At 47.9% G+C, this 14,536-nt stretch overlaps 1 protein-coding gene across 1 annotated transcript; it reads right to left on the reverse strand.

The window, feature by feature from the left end:
* Positions 1-12,928: 12,928 nt before the first annotated feature.
* Positions 12,929-14,032, reverse strand: LOC141613163 (F-box/FBD/LRR-repeat protein At5g22660-like). The gene has a single exon (XM_074431903.1). It carries the CDS (start codon positions 14,030-14,032, stop codon positions 12,929-12,931), a length of 1,104 nt encoding a protein of 367 aa, XP_074288004.1.
* Between the last annotated feature and the right edge of the window lie 504 nt (positions 14,033-14,536).

The raw sequence follows: 14,536 nt of genomic DNA on the forward strand, positions 1-14,536 counted from the left end.
GATTTAATCGTTCTTCATGAGCTTGCAAAGAACTCATTAATTCATCAAAAGAATAAGTTGACATATCATGCGCTTCTTCAATTGCAGCGACAATAGAATCAAATCTAGAAGTAAGACTTCTCAAAATTTTTGGAACCACTGTTTTGTTTGAAATATCTTCCCCATAAGACTTCATTTTATTCACAATTGTACTAGGTCTAGATAGGTAATCCTGCACGGACTCATTATTTTGCATATTTAAAGTTTCAAAATCGCGGCGTAGCGTTTGAAGCTTAACAGCGATTACCTTATCCGAGCCTTTGAATTCAGTTTTTAAAATTTGCCATGCCTCCTTCGAAGTTGCTGCTCATGCAATTCTGGAGAAAATATTTTCATGAACAGATGATTGAATAAATAGGAGCGCTTTTGCATCTTTTTTCCTATTTTCTTTCAATCTTTGTTGCTCGACATCCGAGTCGTCAAAACCATCTTCAACTAAATCCCATAGCTCTTGAGATTTAAACAAAGTTCTCATTTTAATTGACCAAAACTCATATTTATCCCCATCAAAACTGGGAATTAATGGTTGAGAACTAGAGACTCCATTAGTGGCCATGACACTCTAAAAATTATTTTATGGGAAAACTCTGTATATTTCACTCACTAATTTTTTATTTGATCTTACCTGATTTAGACAGAGAGGAGCTGCGTTGCTCTTAAAATTTCTCTCTTGCCTATAGTGCTCTTGATACCAAACTTGTTGGTAAAGGAGAGAGTAAATAATATAAAGAGATATTTGTTTTATATTTGATGCATAAATTAAATAGATTGGAGGCCTTTATATAGCCTTATAATATAACATTTTAACGTAGAAACTAAATATAAAAAATAAATACTTCTACGTTTATATCATAAACTAATAACTTATTCTCAAACTTAACACACTAACTCATTGTTCCGTGTGTAATTTCGGAGCAGTGTTTTGTGGATACGTAAGCTTGTGGAATGATGTCGTTGCTTGTCTCTTCCTTTCGCTCTCTCCTGTAAAGATGAACAAACTGAGGGCTCGGCTTGGTACCGAGCGTACTCACTCCGACGCTCAAGTCAGTAAACTTAAAGAGATTAAGTTGGGTGTTACTTGGCGAAGTATATTGTAGAGAGATGAGGGAGTTTGTACCAGATTAGTGAATTGTGAGATGAATTGTGGATTGGATCATTTTCTCAATGAGGATTGAGGAGTATTTATAGACTTTCACCTTTTGTCACGTAGTGGCCAAGTGGCCAAGTGGCAGAGCAGGTGGAAAGACTGTTCTACCCTCGGCCGAGTGACCCATGGCAGGCCGGCATGCCTGGCTGACTCCATGCCGAGGGGAATGGATGTGAGTACGCGGATATGCTTCCCGGCTGGCTAGTTGCCTAGCCGAGACCCAAGTGGCAGGCCGACAGGCTGTGTCGGTTAGGCTGTCTAATACGTTGACTTGTTGTCTTTTGGCTTTGACCTTGCTCAATATGTTGACTCGGTCAGCGGGTGCAGAATATGCCCCATCAATTTGCCCCCAGCGTAGTCTATGCCGTGTTATGGACCTTCGATGAGTGTTGAGCGTATATTCTGCGCAAGTTGAACTTCTCCATCGGCCTCTTCTTCTTCGGCTTGGTTCTGTTCCCTTGGTTCTGTTGAGGCCGTACCATATCCCCCCTCCACATGGTTGTGTAATGGACATCCAATGTGGAAAAGGGAAACGGCGCTGGCCGAGACCAAGGTTTGAGAGTGCCGCGTGCTTTTGATTGCCCCCGGCCGGTGCTGCCAAGCTTGGTTGATCAGCTCGCCGTTGGCAAGTAGATACTATGAAGCGTGTCAAAGAAGAGTGGTTACTGTGTGTCGATTGACATTCCGTGGCTGCATGCTTGACACGTGGCTTGGCATCGATTGGTGGACGTTTCATGGGCTTTGCCCTGATTGGTCCGCCTCATGGGCTTTGCTCTATAAATAAAGCAGTGTGTCCCGTAATTTTCTGCACAACTTTCATTTTCTCAAAAAATTTCTTCTCTCTAGTTTTTCCAAAGAGTTTCTTTCTCTTTCTAATCTTCAAAGCGTTACTCGGCGTAGCACTTTTTCCAAGGTAATCAAACAACTTTTTCCAACTTTTTACTTGTTAATTATTTGTTGTCAGCATGTCTTCTGCTGATGCCGGACCCAGTACCTCTGTGCCGGGGGGCGAACCGTCGCATCCTTATGAAGAGGAGCCACTGGTTGTCACCCCGATAGGGTTTGGGGGTCCTAAGTCGCCTTCTCCTGAAATTGATGAGCAATTTTTGGAGGGTATTAATGATGATGATGATGATGAAAGGACTCATTCTGATGAGGAGAGGCCGCATCTCTTGGATCACGGCGACGCCTGTTCGATCAATCCTGATCGTGCCTGGACGAATAAGTTCGCTAGTTGTTCCGGTCCTGATCTTTTTGAAGACCATTACTCCTTCGGCGGGGGTATAAAATTGTTATCCCTAAGGAAGGTCGGGCGGTCTGTTGCCCTCCCGAGGGTCAGACGGCGTGTACATCGGACACACCGGAGTATGGGCTCCGGTTTCCTCGAATGCATACGTTGCTTTGCCATCATTAAAGTTATGAACGTCACCGTGGCTCAACCGCATCCGTTGGCCATCGGGACGATTATCGCCTTCGTGTGGCTTTGTCTTTTTAAGGGGGAGGCCCCAACGGTTAACCTGTTCCGCCGGCTTCATCATCTTCGGTCGTCCACCCTAGGTGGCACGGGGTGGTACAGCGTGCAGACGGAGCCGGGTTACGTTACCGTTTCCAAGTTGTCGTCTTGCAAGGACTGGAAGGGGCGGTGGGTATACGTCGAGGTTCCGGAGGATTATCCGCTGCCCCGGTCCTTCCAAAGCCGCGTCAATTTGCGGTGCGCGAGTAAGGGGGAGCATGACAAATATGTCTCCCGGAGTAAGCTTAAGATGGACGCCAGCAGGGTCTATCTTAATGAGGATGAAACGCGGGCAATGAGGCTGTTTGAGGCTCAGAAGGATGGTACGCCGAAGGGATGGATGCCCCCGACGCAGATCGTTCTTCAGGATGAGCTGCTCTGCCACGTCGGCCTCATACCGGCCCTCAGCCAGGGTGAGTGGGGTCGGTATGAGGCCCATCTTTGCTTTTTATGTTTCTGTTTTTGAACCTTGGTTTGTCTTCTTTTGTTTAACTCTTGCTTTGTTTCTTTTACAGACCGATTTGGCCCGGATCTGTCTGTGGATATCCTCAAGAGGCTGGGACTTGACGAGGACGGGAAAGTTGTTGAGCTGCATCCTAAGGCTGAGCCGCGTGATCGCAGACCGACCCTAACAAACTTATGGAGCAACAGTTGAAGGCACTGGATGTGACGGCGGCTCAAGCGCAGATTGCAGGTAACGTGCCGCGCCGGAGACCAAAAGTAAAGTCTTCGGCGGCGACGGCGTCAACTCCGGCTCAATCTTCAATCCCCGCAATCCAAAAGGAGCAGGTGGTCGTCGTCGATGTTGAAGAGGAGGTCACCGTTGTGAAGGGTCCTCCTCCTTCAAAGAAAAGAAAAGAAACAATGTCTGCTACCACTGTCACCGAGGCAGGGGAAAAGAAGGACTCAGCCGACCCTCCATTCAAGAAGGTCCAGACTGGTACGGATCTAACCCATGGCTCGGATTTAGCTGGTTCTTTAGGCATTCCTGATGACAGGCTTTCTGACATGTCAATGAATGTTGACATGGATGCTTTGTCTGAGTTTTTTGTAGATCAGCCGTCGGCAGCTGTTGTTCTCACCGAGCGGCAATTGGAGAAGCAGCCTGTGCAGATGGGCGACCAAAATGTCTCCGCCGACGTCTCATCCCAGAAGGCTTCCTGTGTCCAGCTCAGGGAGGACGGCGTAAAGTTGGCCAAAAGGCTGATGAAGTGGGCTGAAGCCGCCGGCAATCAGCTCATTGAGCAAGAAAAGGCCATGGCTCAATCTGCCCCTGAGCTCGAACGGCTTAGGCTCGAGCTTGTCGCTACTAAGAAGGTCGCCGGGAAGGCGAAGCTGGACCTCCTCGATGAGCGAAAGCTTAGGGAGGATGCTGAGAAGGCGGTCTTGGCTGAGAGAGCTAAGGCTGAGTCTCTGTTGGCTGACGCCGCCAAGCTGCGGGAGGAGAAAGAGAAGCTTCAGGGCGGTTATGATTCCATGGTTGAGCAGAGGGAAAAATGGAAGTCCCTGCAAAAGACCGAGGCGAAGGAGCACAGGAACACAAAGGCTATCCTTGCTCAGAGGGAGAAGGATATTGAGACGCTCCAAACTGTCATCATCCCTGACATGTGTGCCCAGTACCGAGACCGGGCCGAAGATGCTACCAGGGATGTAATTAAAGAGCTGTTTCCTGAAGGCTCCTTTCCGTGGCAAAATTTTGACCGTCTTCTTGATAAGAAGGCGGATGCTGCGGAGGCCAAAGCTGCGGAGGAGGCGAAGGCTGCTGAGGAGGGTGCGGCCAAGGCGGCCCATGCCGAGAAGGTGAAGGCGGCCAAGGAGGAAGCTGAAAGGGCAAAGGCAGGTGAAGCTGCCAAGTCGGCTTCTGGGCCGCCCACTGATGGTGATGCTGCTACTGCTGCCGGTGGCGAGCAGAAACAGGCATAGGGAGACGGGCGGTCGTCACCAGATTCACCCGGCCCTTCAGATAGCTTCAGCTGTTCGGGGGCCAACTATTGAGCCTTTCCTCCCTGCCATCCTTTTGGCGCTTCAAATCTTATGTCTGTAACCTTTTGTTGTACTTTTTGTTTTTGTTTAAACTTTTGGTAGGTTGTGTTTAGGCTATCCCTATGGGGACGGCCGTCGTCTTTGCTTTGCCTCATCCTGTAAACATTTTTTTTTCTTTAATAAAGTTTGTTTATTTTGCCTCCATCCATTTGTCTTCTTACGTTTCAACATATTGAGCGCTTATTTCGTTTTTACTTCCGGCTTAGCCGAGGCAGTTAGAAGGCGCGTCTCAACTGTACTTAAACGTTTATCAACATGTTGGCATGTCGGTCGCTTCCTCCACCACCCGAGGCAGTCAGATTTGCGTTTCCCAACCGCCGTTGTGAACATGTTAGCGTATCGGTCGTTGTTTCCCCGTCGCGCACGACTTTGGCCGAGGCAATCGAGGCTACGGCTCGACAGCGTTCGTATCTGTAGACATATTGATCGCTTCCTCTGTCGGGCCTTCGGTTGGCCGAGGCGGCTAGATTTGCGTCTCAACTGTACTTATACGTTCCTATTAGCGTATCGGTCGTTGTGTCCCCGTCACTCCCGGCTTTGGCCGAGGCAATCGAGGTTACGGCGCGACAGCGTTCGTATCTGTAGACATATTGATCGCTTCCTCTGCCGGGCCTTCGGTTGGCCGAGGCGGCTGGATTTGCGTCTCAACTGTACTTATACGTTCCTAAGCATGTTGGTCGCTTTCGTGAGTACCAACTGCGTTTGTAGTGACTGCCCGGCTTTGGCCGTGGCGTCTTCTTTGGCATGACTATGGAGGGGACAAGTACTTTGATGAAAAACTTGGATCATTCTTCATAAGGTATAATCATGCGTTGGGGTGCCCACAACGGTCTTGGACACCTCCGCCGCTATACGAAGTATTTCCTTAGGTTATCTGTGTTCCAATGACTCATTAGGGGAACACCCTCCATGTCTGTCAGCCGGTATGTACCCGGCCTCATTTCTTCAACCACTTTGTAGGGTCCCTCCCAGTTGGCCGTCATCTTTCCATGGATGTTTCCTTTGTTGGTTGCGGCCGACTTTCTAAGGACTAGATCTCCTACTCTTAGGTCCCTTTTGTGGACCCTACGGTTGTATGCTCTTTTCATTCGGTTTTGATATACTGCCAAGTTGAGCCGTGTCGTGTCTCGACTTTCTTCGACCAGGTCTAGGGAGGCTTTCAGGCCTTCCTCATTTTCGACTGGGTCAAAGGTTCGCGTTCTGAATGTCGGCACCGATGCTTCAATTGGCAGGACGGCCTCAGACCCATAGACTAGGTGAAATGGACTGTACCCTGTCGCCTCTTTTTCTGTGGTTCGAAGGGACCACAAGACGCCGGGTAGTTCATCGGCCCATCTTCCTTTTAAATCTTCAACCTTCTTCTTTAACCCGTTCAGGATTGTTTTATTGGCTGCCTCCGCCTGGCCGTTGCTCTGGGGTGGCAGACAGAGGAGTATGCGAATTTGATACCGAGTTCCTCCAACCAATTCATCACCATGTCGCTCCAAAACTCTCGGCCGTGGTCAAATACCATGACTTGGGGTAGCCCAAAACGAGTTATAACGTTCTCCCAAATCACCTTCCTTACGGCCGCCGTGGTCTTGGCAGGTACCGCGACAGCCTCAACCCATTTGGTGAAGTAGTCAACGGCGACAATTAGATACTTTCTTCCTCCGGGGGCCGTCGGAAATGGCCCTAGTAAATCCATCCCTCACTGTGCAAAAGGAAGGGGACTAAGCACCGGTTGCAGGTCTCGGGAAGGAGCATGTATCACCGGAGCATGCATTTGACAGTTCTTGCACTTCTTGGTCTTCGTTCTGGAATCCTTAAGCATGGTAGGCCAGAAGTAGCCGGCTCGGAGAGCTTTGTGGGCTAACGTTCTCGCCCCCATGTGATGTCCACAGATGCCTTCGTGAATCTCTGTCAGTATTAGCTCCGCGTCGGCTGGGCCGACACATTTCAAAAGTGGCCTTATTACGGACCTTCTGTATAATTCTCCTTCAAACACTGAGTACCTTGCGGCGATCCTTCTTATCTTCTGAGACAGACTGCGGGCCTCCGGCAACTCATTTGTCAGTTTCTATTTCATTATCGGTGTCATCCACGTCGTCTCGGCTTCGATATCGCCCACCATGCCGACGGTCTCAGTGATGCTTTTAGAATTCCTGATATACACCAGCACGGTTCGGCTGATATTCTTGATGCTTGAACTGGCAAGTTTGGAGAGAGCGTCGGCTCGGTTGTTCTCAGACCTGGGAATGCACAGTATTTGGAAAGATTTCAGTTTTGAGGTGTCAGCTTTTACCCTTTCCAGGTACCTCACCATCCCATCGTCTCGAGTCTCATACTCTCCTCTGATTTGATTAGCCACTAAAAGTGAATCTGTCTTCAACACGACATGCTCCGCCCCGGCAGCTCTAGCTAACTCGACTCCGGTTATCACCGCCTCGTATTCGGATTCGTTATTTGAGGCCGAGAAGGTAAACTTCAAGGCGTACTCAAACTCGTCCCCGTTTGGGCTGATGATAAGGATGCCGGCTCCTGAGCTGTTCGCCGTGGAGGACCCGTCGGTATACACTTCCCACACACCGGGATGTGATTCTTCTTGATATGTGCACTCGGCCAGGAAGTCTGCAAGCGCTTGCCCCTTTATCGAAGGCCTTGGTTTGTACTGAATGCCGAAGCCGGATAGCTCCACCGCCCATTTGATAAGTCTGCCTTATTTTTCGAATTTTTCTAAGGCTTTCTCCAATGGCTGGTCGGTTAAGACCGTCACGGGATGTGCGTCGAAGTAAGTTTTTAGCTTCCTTGCGGCAACGACGACGGCAAAGGCAGCTTTTTCTATCAGTGGGTAGTTTCTTTCGGCGGCCAGCAGTGTATGGCTGATAAAGTAAATTGGGTATTGCTGCTTGTTTTCTTCTCTGACGATTACGGCACTGACCGTGGCCGAGGTAATAGATAAATATAGATATAGCGTCTCCCTCAGCATCGGCCTGGACAGGGTCGGCAGTGTCAGAAGGTGAGCTTTCAGTTGCCTGAAAACTGTGCTCTGTTGCTCGCCCCTGCTGAAGTTTTTATTCCCTTTCAGAACTGTAAAGAACGGTGTGCTCTTATCGGCCGACCGAGAGATGAAGCGGGCAAGAGCCGTCATCCTCCCGGTTAGCGTCATAACCTCTTTTCGGTTTCTCGGCTCCGGCAGGTCCAGTATTGCTTCGACTTTCTCTGGATTGGCATCAATTCCCCTGGCACTGACAAGTACGCCGAAGAATTTGCCGGCCCGGACCCCGAAGTTGCATTTCTTTGGGTTGAGCTTCATTCTATATTTCCTTAGTGAACAAAATGTTTCGCTCAAGTCGGCCAAGTGCTCGCTGTCAGACTTGCTTTTTACAATAGCATCGTCGACGTAAGCCTCGATGTTTCGCCCTTTTTGATCTTGAAACACTTTGTCCACCAGCCTAGTGTAAGTTGCGCCAGCATTTTTCAAACCGAACGGCATCATTTTATACATGTATGTGCCGTGTATGGTGATGAATGCGCACTTAGGCATGTCTTCCTCGGCCATGAATACCTGATGGTACCCTGAGAAGGCGTCTAGCAGGCTCAGCATTGTGTAGCCTGCCGTTGCGTCAATTAAGCTATCTATTCGAGGCAAGGGATAGCAATCTTTAGGGCATGCTTTATTAAGATTTGTAAAGTCAACACACATCCTCCACGCCCCTGATGACTTCCTCACCATTACAACATTTGCTAGCCATTCAGGGTAAGTACAAGGCATGATAAAGCCCGCCTCTAATAGTTTATGTACTTCGGCCTTGATGGCCTCATCCTTCTCGGCGGAGGAGTTCCTCATTTTCTAATTGACAGGACGAGCGGTGGAGAGTACGTTCAGCTTGTGAACGATCACCTCCCGGCTCACTCCTGGCATCTCGGCTGCTGAGTATGCGAAGACGTCTTTGTTCTTCCTCAGCAGGTCTAGGAGATCGGCTCTGAATTTTGGCTCCAGGTCGGCACCGATAGTTACGGTGCGCCCTGGGTTAATTTCCACTTCTTCGGTCTCGGCTCCTTCGACCATGCCGACGTTAGTATCCATCCGTTCGCCCTCCTGCTGTAAGGATGGGCTCTTCCCCTTCTCTGACTTCTTCGCCACTTTGAGGGATTGCATGTTGCACCCTCTGGAAGATACTTGGATGTTGACGATGTCATCTCTCTCGTCCTTTGAGACGAGCTTTTGTGCTTCCCCCCGGTCCGAGACATACATCAGTGTCAGGGCCCGGATGGACATCACAGCATCGGCCTCGCTCAAAGTGACCCGGCCTATAAGAACATTGTAGGCAGACGAACCGTCGATCACCACGAACTCAGATAAAACATTCTTAGCCGCATCGTCTTGGCCGAACATCACCGGCAGTCTGATCGACCCCAGGGGTACCAGGCCGGCCCCAGAGAAGCTGTACAGTGGGTTAGTGCAGGGGCTCAGGTCTTCAATCTTCAGGCCGAGATTGAGAAAGCATTCCCTGAACATGATGTTCATGTAGGCGCCTGTATCAATTAGGCACCTCTTGACCAAGTGGTTGGCTATGTCCAGGGTGACTACCAGCGGGTCGCTGGGCGGGGCAACGACTCCTTCGTAGTCCTTCTTTCCGATGGTTATATCGGGGACGGTGGAAGCGGGGATCGCTGTGGTGGGCACAAAGTTGATGGCTTGGTAAAGCTCATTTAAGTGTCGTTTGTGCCCATTAGCTGACCCACCGTTCTCGTTTCCTCCGATGACAACCTGGATCACTCCCATTCTCTGGAATATTGATTTTCTATTCGCCCCGTCGGAGCTCGTTTCCTGGCCTCCAGCTACATACTTACTGAGGGCCCCCTTTCGGATCAGCTCCTCGATGGCGTTCTCCAGATGCCGACAGTTGTCGGTCTTATGGTCAGGTTGGCCGTGGTAGTCGCAAAACTGGTTAAGGTCACCGTCCCCCCTCGTCTTGGGGGGCCTTGCCCATTTCTGCCCTTCATTCTTACTCAGGGCAAAGACCTCGGCCGGTGATTTGACTAGGGGGGTGAGACTGCTGTACCGCTTCGGGGTGTATGGTCCCGAACTCCCCCCGACGCCCGCCGAGTGCTGTTTCTTATTGAATCTCTCGGGCCGTGACCGATTCCCGTCACGACGTCCTTCATCTACGTTGTCCCGGCGGCTCCTCCTTTCTGGGTGCCCAGCTTCGTTGTGGCCTACCCAGGTCTTGTGATAGTCCTCCACCTTTATGGCTTGGTCGGCCATCTTTCTGGCGGAGTCTAGGTTGAGGTCTTCACACTTGATGAGCTCATTTTTGAAATCGCCTTTCGGTAGGCCTTTCATCAGCGCGAAGGCCGCCAGTTCGGTGTTCAGCTCACGGATTTGCTGAACCTTAGCGTCGAATCTCTTGACGTAGCTCCGGAGGGACTCGTCCTCCCCCTGTCGGATAGTCAGGAGATCTGACGTCTCCACGGCCCTTCGCTTGTTGCAAGCGTACTGGGCTATGAAGTTGTCTCTCAGGTCGGCATAGCAGTATACCGAGCCATTGGGTAGCCCCTTGTACCAACTTTGAGCCATGCCATGGAGGGTCGTTGGGAAGACTCGGTACCACACCTCATCGGGTTGCTCCCATACCTACATGTACGACTCGAAAGCCTCGGCATGGTCGGTCGGGTCGCTATCCCCTTTGTATGATATGGCTGGCAGCTTCAGCTTAGTTGGCACCGGGACGTCCATGACATAGGCACTGAGGGGCTGTCTGACCACGTGCCGAATGACACGCGGCGATCGGCTCCTCGCAATCCTAGTCCGGCTTCTCTCCCCGTGGCGGGAAGGGCTTCTTGTTGTCCGACTTTGGAGAGTCGGGCTTCTTTCATCATTTCTTCGGGGGTTGTCTCGTTGGTGCCGCGGCGACGCTATCCTCCCGCGCGTGGGGGAAGGACTTTGGTCTGCCACTGGCAGCACGGGCACCGCCGGCGTCCTTGCATGCCCAGCTCCTTGTATTACTCCGGTCAAGTTGTTCGGAGTCACTTTATGGGCCCTGGACACCAGTGGGGCCGCTGCCGTCACCGCCGTTGTAATAGGGGTGATCGGCGTACTGCCCATTAGGTCCAGGAATAGCTTCAATTTGGCCGCATCGACCACATGTCCCATGACAGTGACTTGGTCGGTCGGCATCGGTGTTTCTGGCTCTCTTGGCATCCCGTACTTCACCGACTCAATCACTCGGCCGGTGGGGGACTGCCCGATCTCAGAATTAGGGAACGTTTCATCCTGGTAGAATGCGGTTTCGTCACTCACAATTACTTCTTGTTGTTTTGACATCCTCTTAGCTTTTTGAGTGGTTTTTTGGTTTTTTGTAAGGTATGTGACTAGCTTTTAGTAAGTCTCCCCACAGACGGCGCCAATTGTTCCGTGTGTAATTTCGGAGCAGTGTTTTGTGGATACGTAAGCTTGTGGAATTATGTCGTTGCTTGTCTCTTCCTTTCGCTCTCTCCTGTAAAGATGAACAAACTGAGGGCTCGGCTTGGTACCGAGCGTACTCACTCCGACGCTCAAGTCAGTAAACTTAAAGAGATTAAGTTGGGTGTTACTTGGCGAAATATATTGTAGAGAGATGAGGGAGTTTATACCAGATTAGTGAATTGTGAGATGAATTGTGGATTGGATCGTTTTCTCAATGAGGATTGAGGAGTATTTATAGACTTTCACCTTTTATCACGTAGTGGCCAAGTGGCAGAGCAGGTGGAAAGACTGTTCTACCCTCGGTCGAGGGACCCATGGCAGGCCGGCAGGCCTGGTTGACTCCATGCCGAGGGGACTGGATGTGAGTACGCGGATATGCTTCCCGGCTGGCTAGTTGCCTAGCCGAGACCCAAGTGGCAGGCCGACAGGCTGTGTCGGTTAGGCTGTCTAATACGTTGACTTGTTGTCTTTTGGCTTTGACCTTGCTCAATATGTTGACTCGGTCAGCGGGTGCAGAATATGCCCCATCACTCATAATATCAATAACTCACCTTTATACTAACGCATTATTATTGTAATAACTTACTTTGAAGCATTATTCAACAGTTTCCAACATGTTGTAGACGAGGAGGAGCAGTCAGACGAGGGATCGGAGGATGAGGATGGGGGAGGGGGACTATTAGTTCGTAGTGAACCCGTCATCCTAGTTACTGTTAACTCAAAGGGTGGCCCGGGATAAGTTAGGCCGCTTTTCGAGTATTAGGGAGACTTCCTCGAGCACGGAGAGGTCGAAGCCTAAGAGGGACACTTCTTCGATCCTTATAGGTCCGGTTGTTGGTGGGCCTAAATCCTAATTGATAACAGTTCCATCCTACGAAGCTTCGGTGGAGATGTATTGTTCACCAGTTGGTCTGAGCCTGACTCGGCACTGTTAAAATCGTGGATTAACAATTTATTATTCTCTGTAAGGTATAACAAATTATTATATTCATGCCAAAGAAAAACAAAAACTACTCCGTGGCCTTTGAACCAATTCTCATTTGTGTACTGTTTTTATTCTATTTATTGAGTATTTGAACTTATAAGGATAAACAAATGATTTAGAGGAGGGATAATTCCATTGAACAAATGATATCTACTACCAAAGTTGGCTGGTGTGAGTGGTAAGGGCTCTCATCTCTTAAACAAGTGGTCAGGGGTTCGATTCCTGACTCTTGCGAATGAAAAAGTCAAACTTGGGAGGGGTCGACCCATTAAATTGCCTTCAGTACCCCGAAGGAGATTGCCCTAACTGTCGGTAGGGGATACTCCTGGTCAACACAAAAAAAAAACAAATGATATCTACTACTAAGTCAAAATGTAGTGGACAAATGAGAGATTGATATGCTCCTAAGAATTCGGATTTCACAGAATGATGAACGTTTTGGACAATCCGATAAATATTGATGAAATCGAACTGCTTCTGCCAAGTGATCGATCATTATCATCGTCAGGATACGAAACCCTAGCACGTAGGATGAGCTTCTTCAAACTCAATGCACTCGTTACAAAAATATTTCATTAGCTTCAATAATTTTTCGTCAAAATGAACCGTGGTTCTATTCATCTCTAGCCGCTTCATATCCTTATATAAATTAAATTAATAAACATAATGTTTTGAATACAAATGAAGTCGACTAAAAGCAAATACAGAAAATTAATTTCATGGCAAAAAAAAAAAAAAGATAACAAAGAATCAGTCTAGCTTACAACCTCCTAGAAGTTCGATTTGGCAACGCGATGTACTCTCAGCACACTCGAATAAATTTTCGAAAAATTGAGATTTTTCCAAGTTATTATAATTCCCAAGTTTCGAACTAAGAACAAGCTTCTCCAAAACCTTGGCACTTCTTAGCAACCATGTCAATATATTCAATTTTTGTTTGCTAAATTCGCCGTCAATCATATACACCTCTAAGCGCTTCACTTGTTCAACTAGCGCGAATTTGACATCTTCATTCAAAATCATCTCGCTGTGGTGATCATAATAAAAATGTAGCTTAAGAACCTTCAAATTGGGACAACAAAGCAATTGTTCGTCAAACATTGTTCGATATAATTTCCAAGACAAAGATAACGTAAGATGTCTCAAATTTGGGAAGACGGTCTTTTTAGGACTAGTGTAAAACTTCCGGTCCCAATAATCTTCAACATGGAGTGCAAGCGACTTGACATTCAAAATCGAATCCAACATCTGCATTGATAATATGTCAGCAGTAAAATATCTAAAATGCTCTAATATTGGAGCATCAATAATAACCTTACAATAATAAACGGCGGAAACATTATATAGAGTTATATATAATCGCTTTAATTTCTCGCTTGTAATTGATATCGAACTTTTACTTTTCTGTTCAATATCAAGGGTCAAGAATAGGTCTTCAAGTGACGGGCAACGACTTATTAATTCTTCCAAAAGTTCATAATTCGACGAAACTAGATGAAGTTTCTTGAGGTTCGGAGGAAGAATCATCGAAAGTTGATCATCACTACGAGCAATCTCTTTAAAAGCGATATACAATGTAAGTGATAATAAAGAATGCATTCGGAAAATGCTCCGTGGCCACACTCGTATGCTAAATGAAAAACTATCAAACGTATTAATCGTGAAGTGTCGGATGTTAGTAGAATGAAGTCGACGAGCCCACATATCGATGATAGGCCAAGAAAGTGGTTCTTTATAGAAGCTAACGTGAAGATTAAGATAGAAATTGTCGATTACGGGTGTGGTGAATAAATTGAAGAGGTTATCGAAAATGGTCCAGTAACGAGGCTCGTAAATGTTGTATGCAATAAACATTTTTGTGTAAATCTGTTTGATGCTGAAAAAAGTTGATGAAATGGTTATGACGAACTCTTTGGAAAGGTTAAGGTGGGAGATAATTTTCGAGACGATGTCGTCCGGAAGAGAGCTCCATCTATGGTGTTCTTCCTGTGAAGAATAAGAGAGGTTGTGAATATTTGTTTGTGATTAATTGATCAAAACTAATGTACAGGATACATGTTTTTATACATACAAATGACTAGAGCTAGGTTACTATAATCATGGAACTAACAGCTAGAAGTTAGGGGAAGGGATAATTAACATGTGCTAAATAAAACTAACTAAAACAAGAAGCTATATTATAGGAGGAAGACTAGGCTTCCGTTGAGCTGCGGTTGTTTGTTCAACACTCCCCCGCAAGATGGACGGTCGGAGACGGAGACCAATCTTGGAAGAAAGATCAAGAAATCTGGACTTGTGCAGCGGCTTGGTCAATGTGTCGGCTAACTGATCGGAACCATTAATATGTTGAATACGAAT

Source organism: Silene latifolia, chromosome 11, assembly GCF_048544455.1.
Source record: "Silene latifolia isolate original U9 population chromosome 11, ASM4854445v1, whole genome shotgun sequence".
Classification (NCBI taxonomy): Eukaryota; Viridiplantae; Streptophyta; class Magnoliopsida; order Caryophyllales; family Caryophyllaceae; genus Silene; species Silene latifolia.

Coding starts and splice junctions, on each gene's coding strand:
- LOC141613163 (XM_074431903.1), bottom strand. CDS start 14,032: ATGTTTATTGCATACAACATTTACGAGCCTCGTTACTGGACCATTTTC.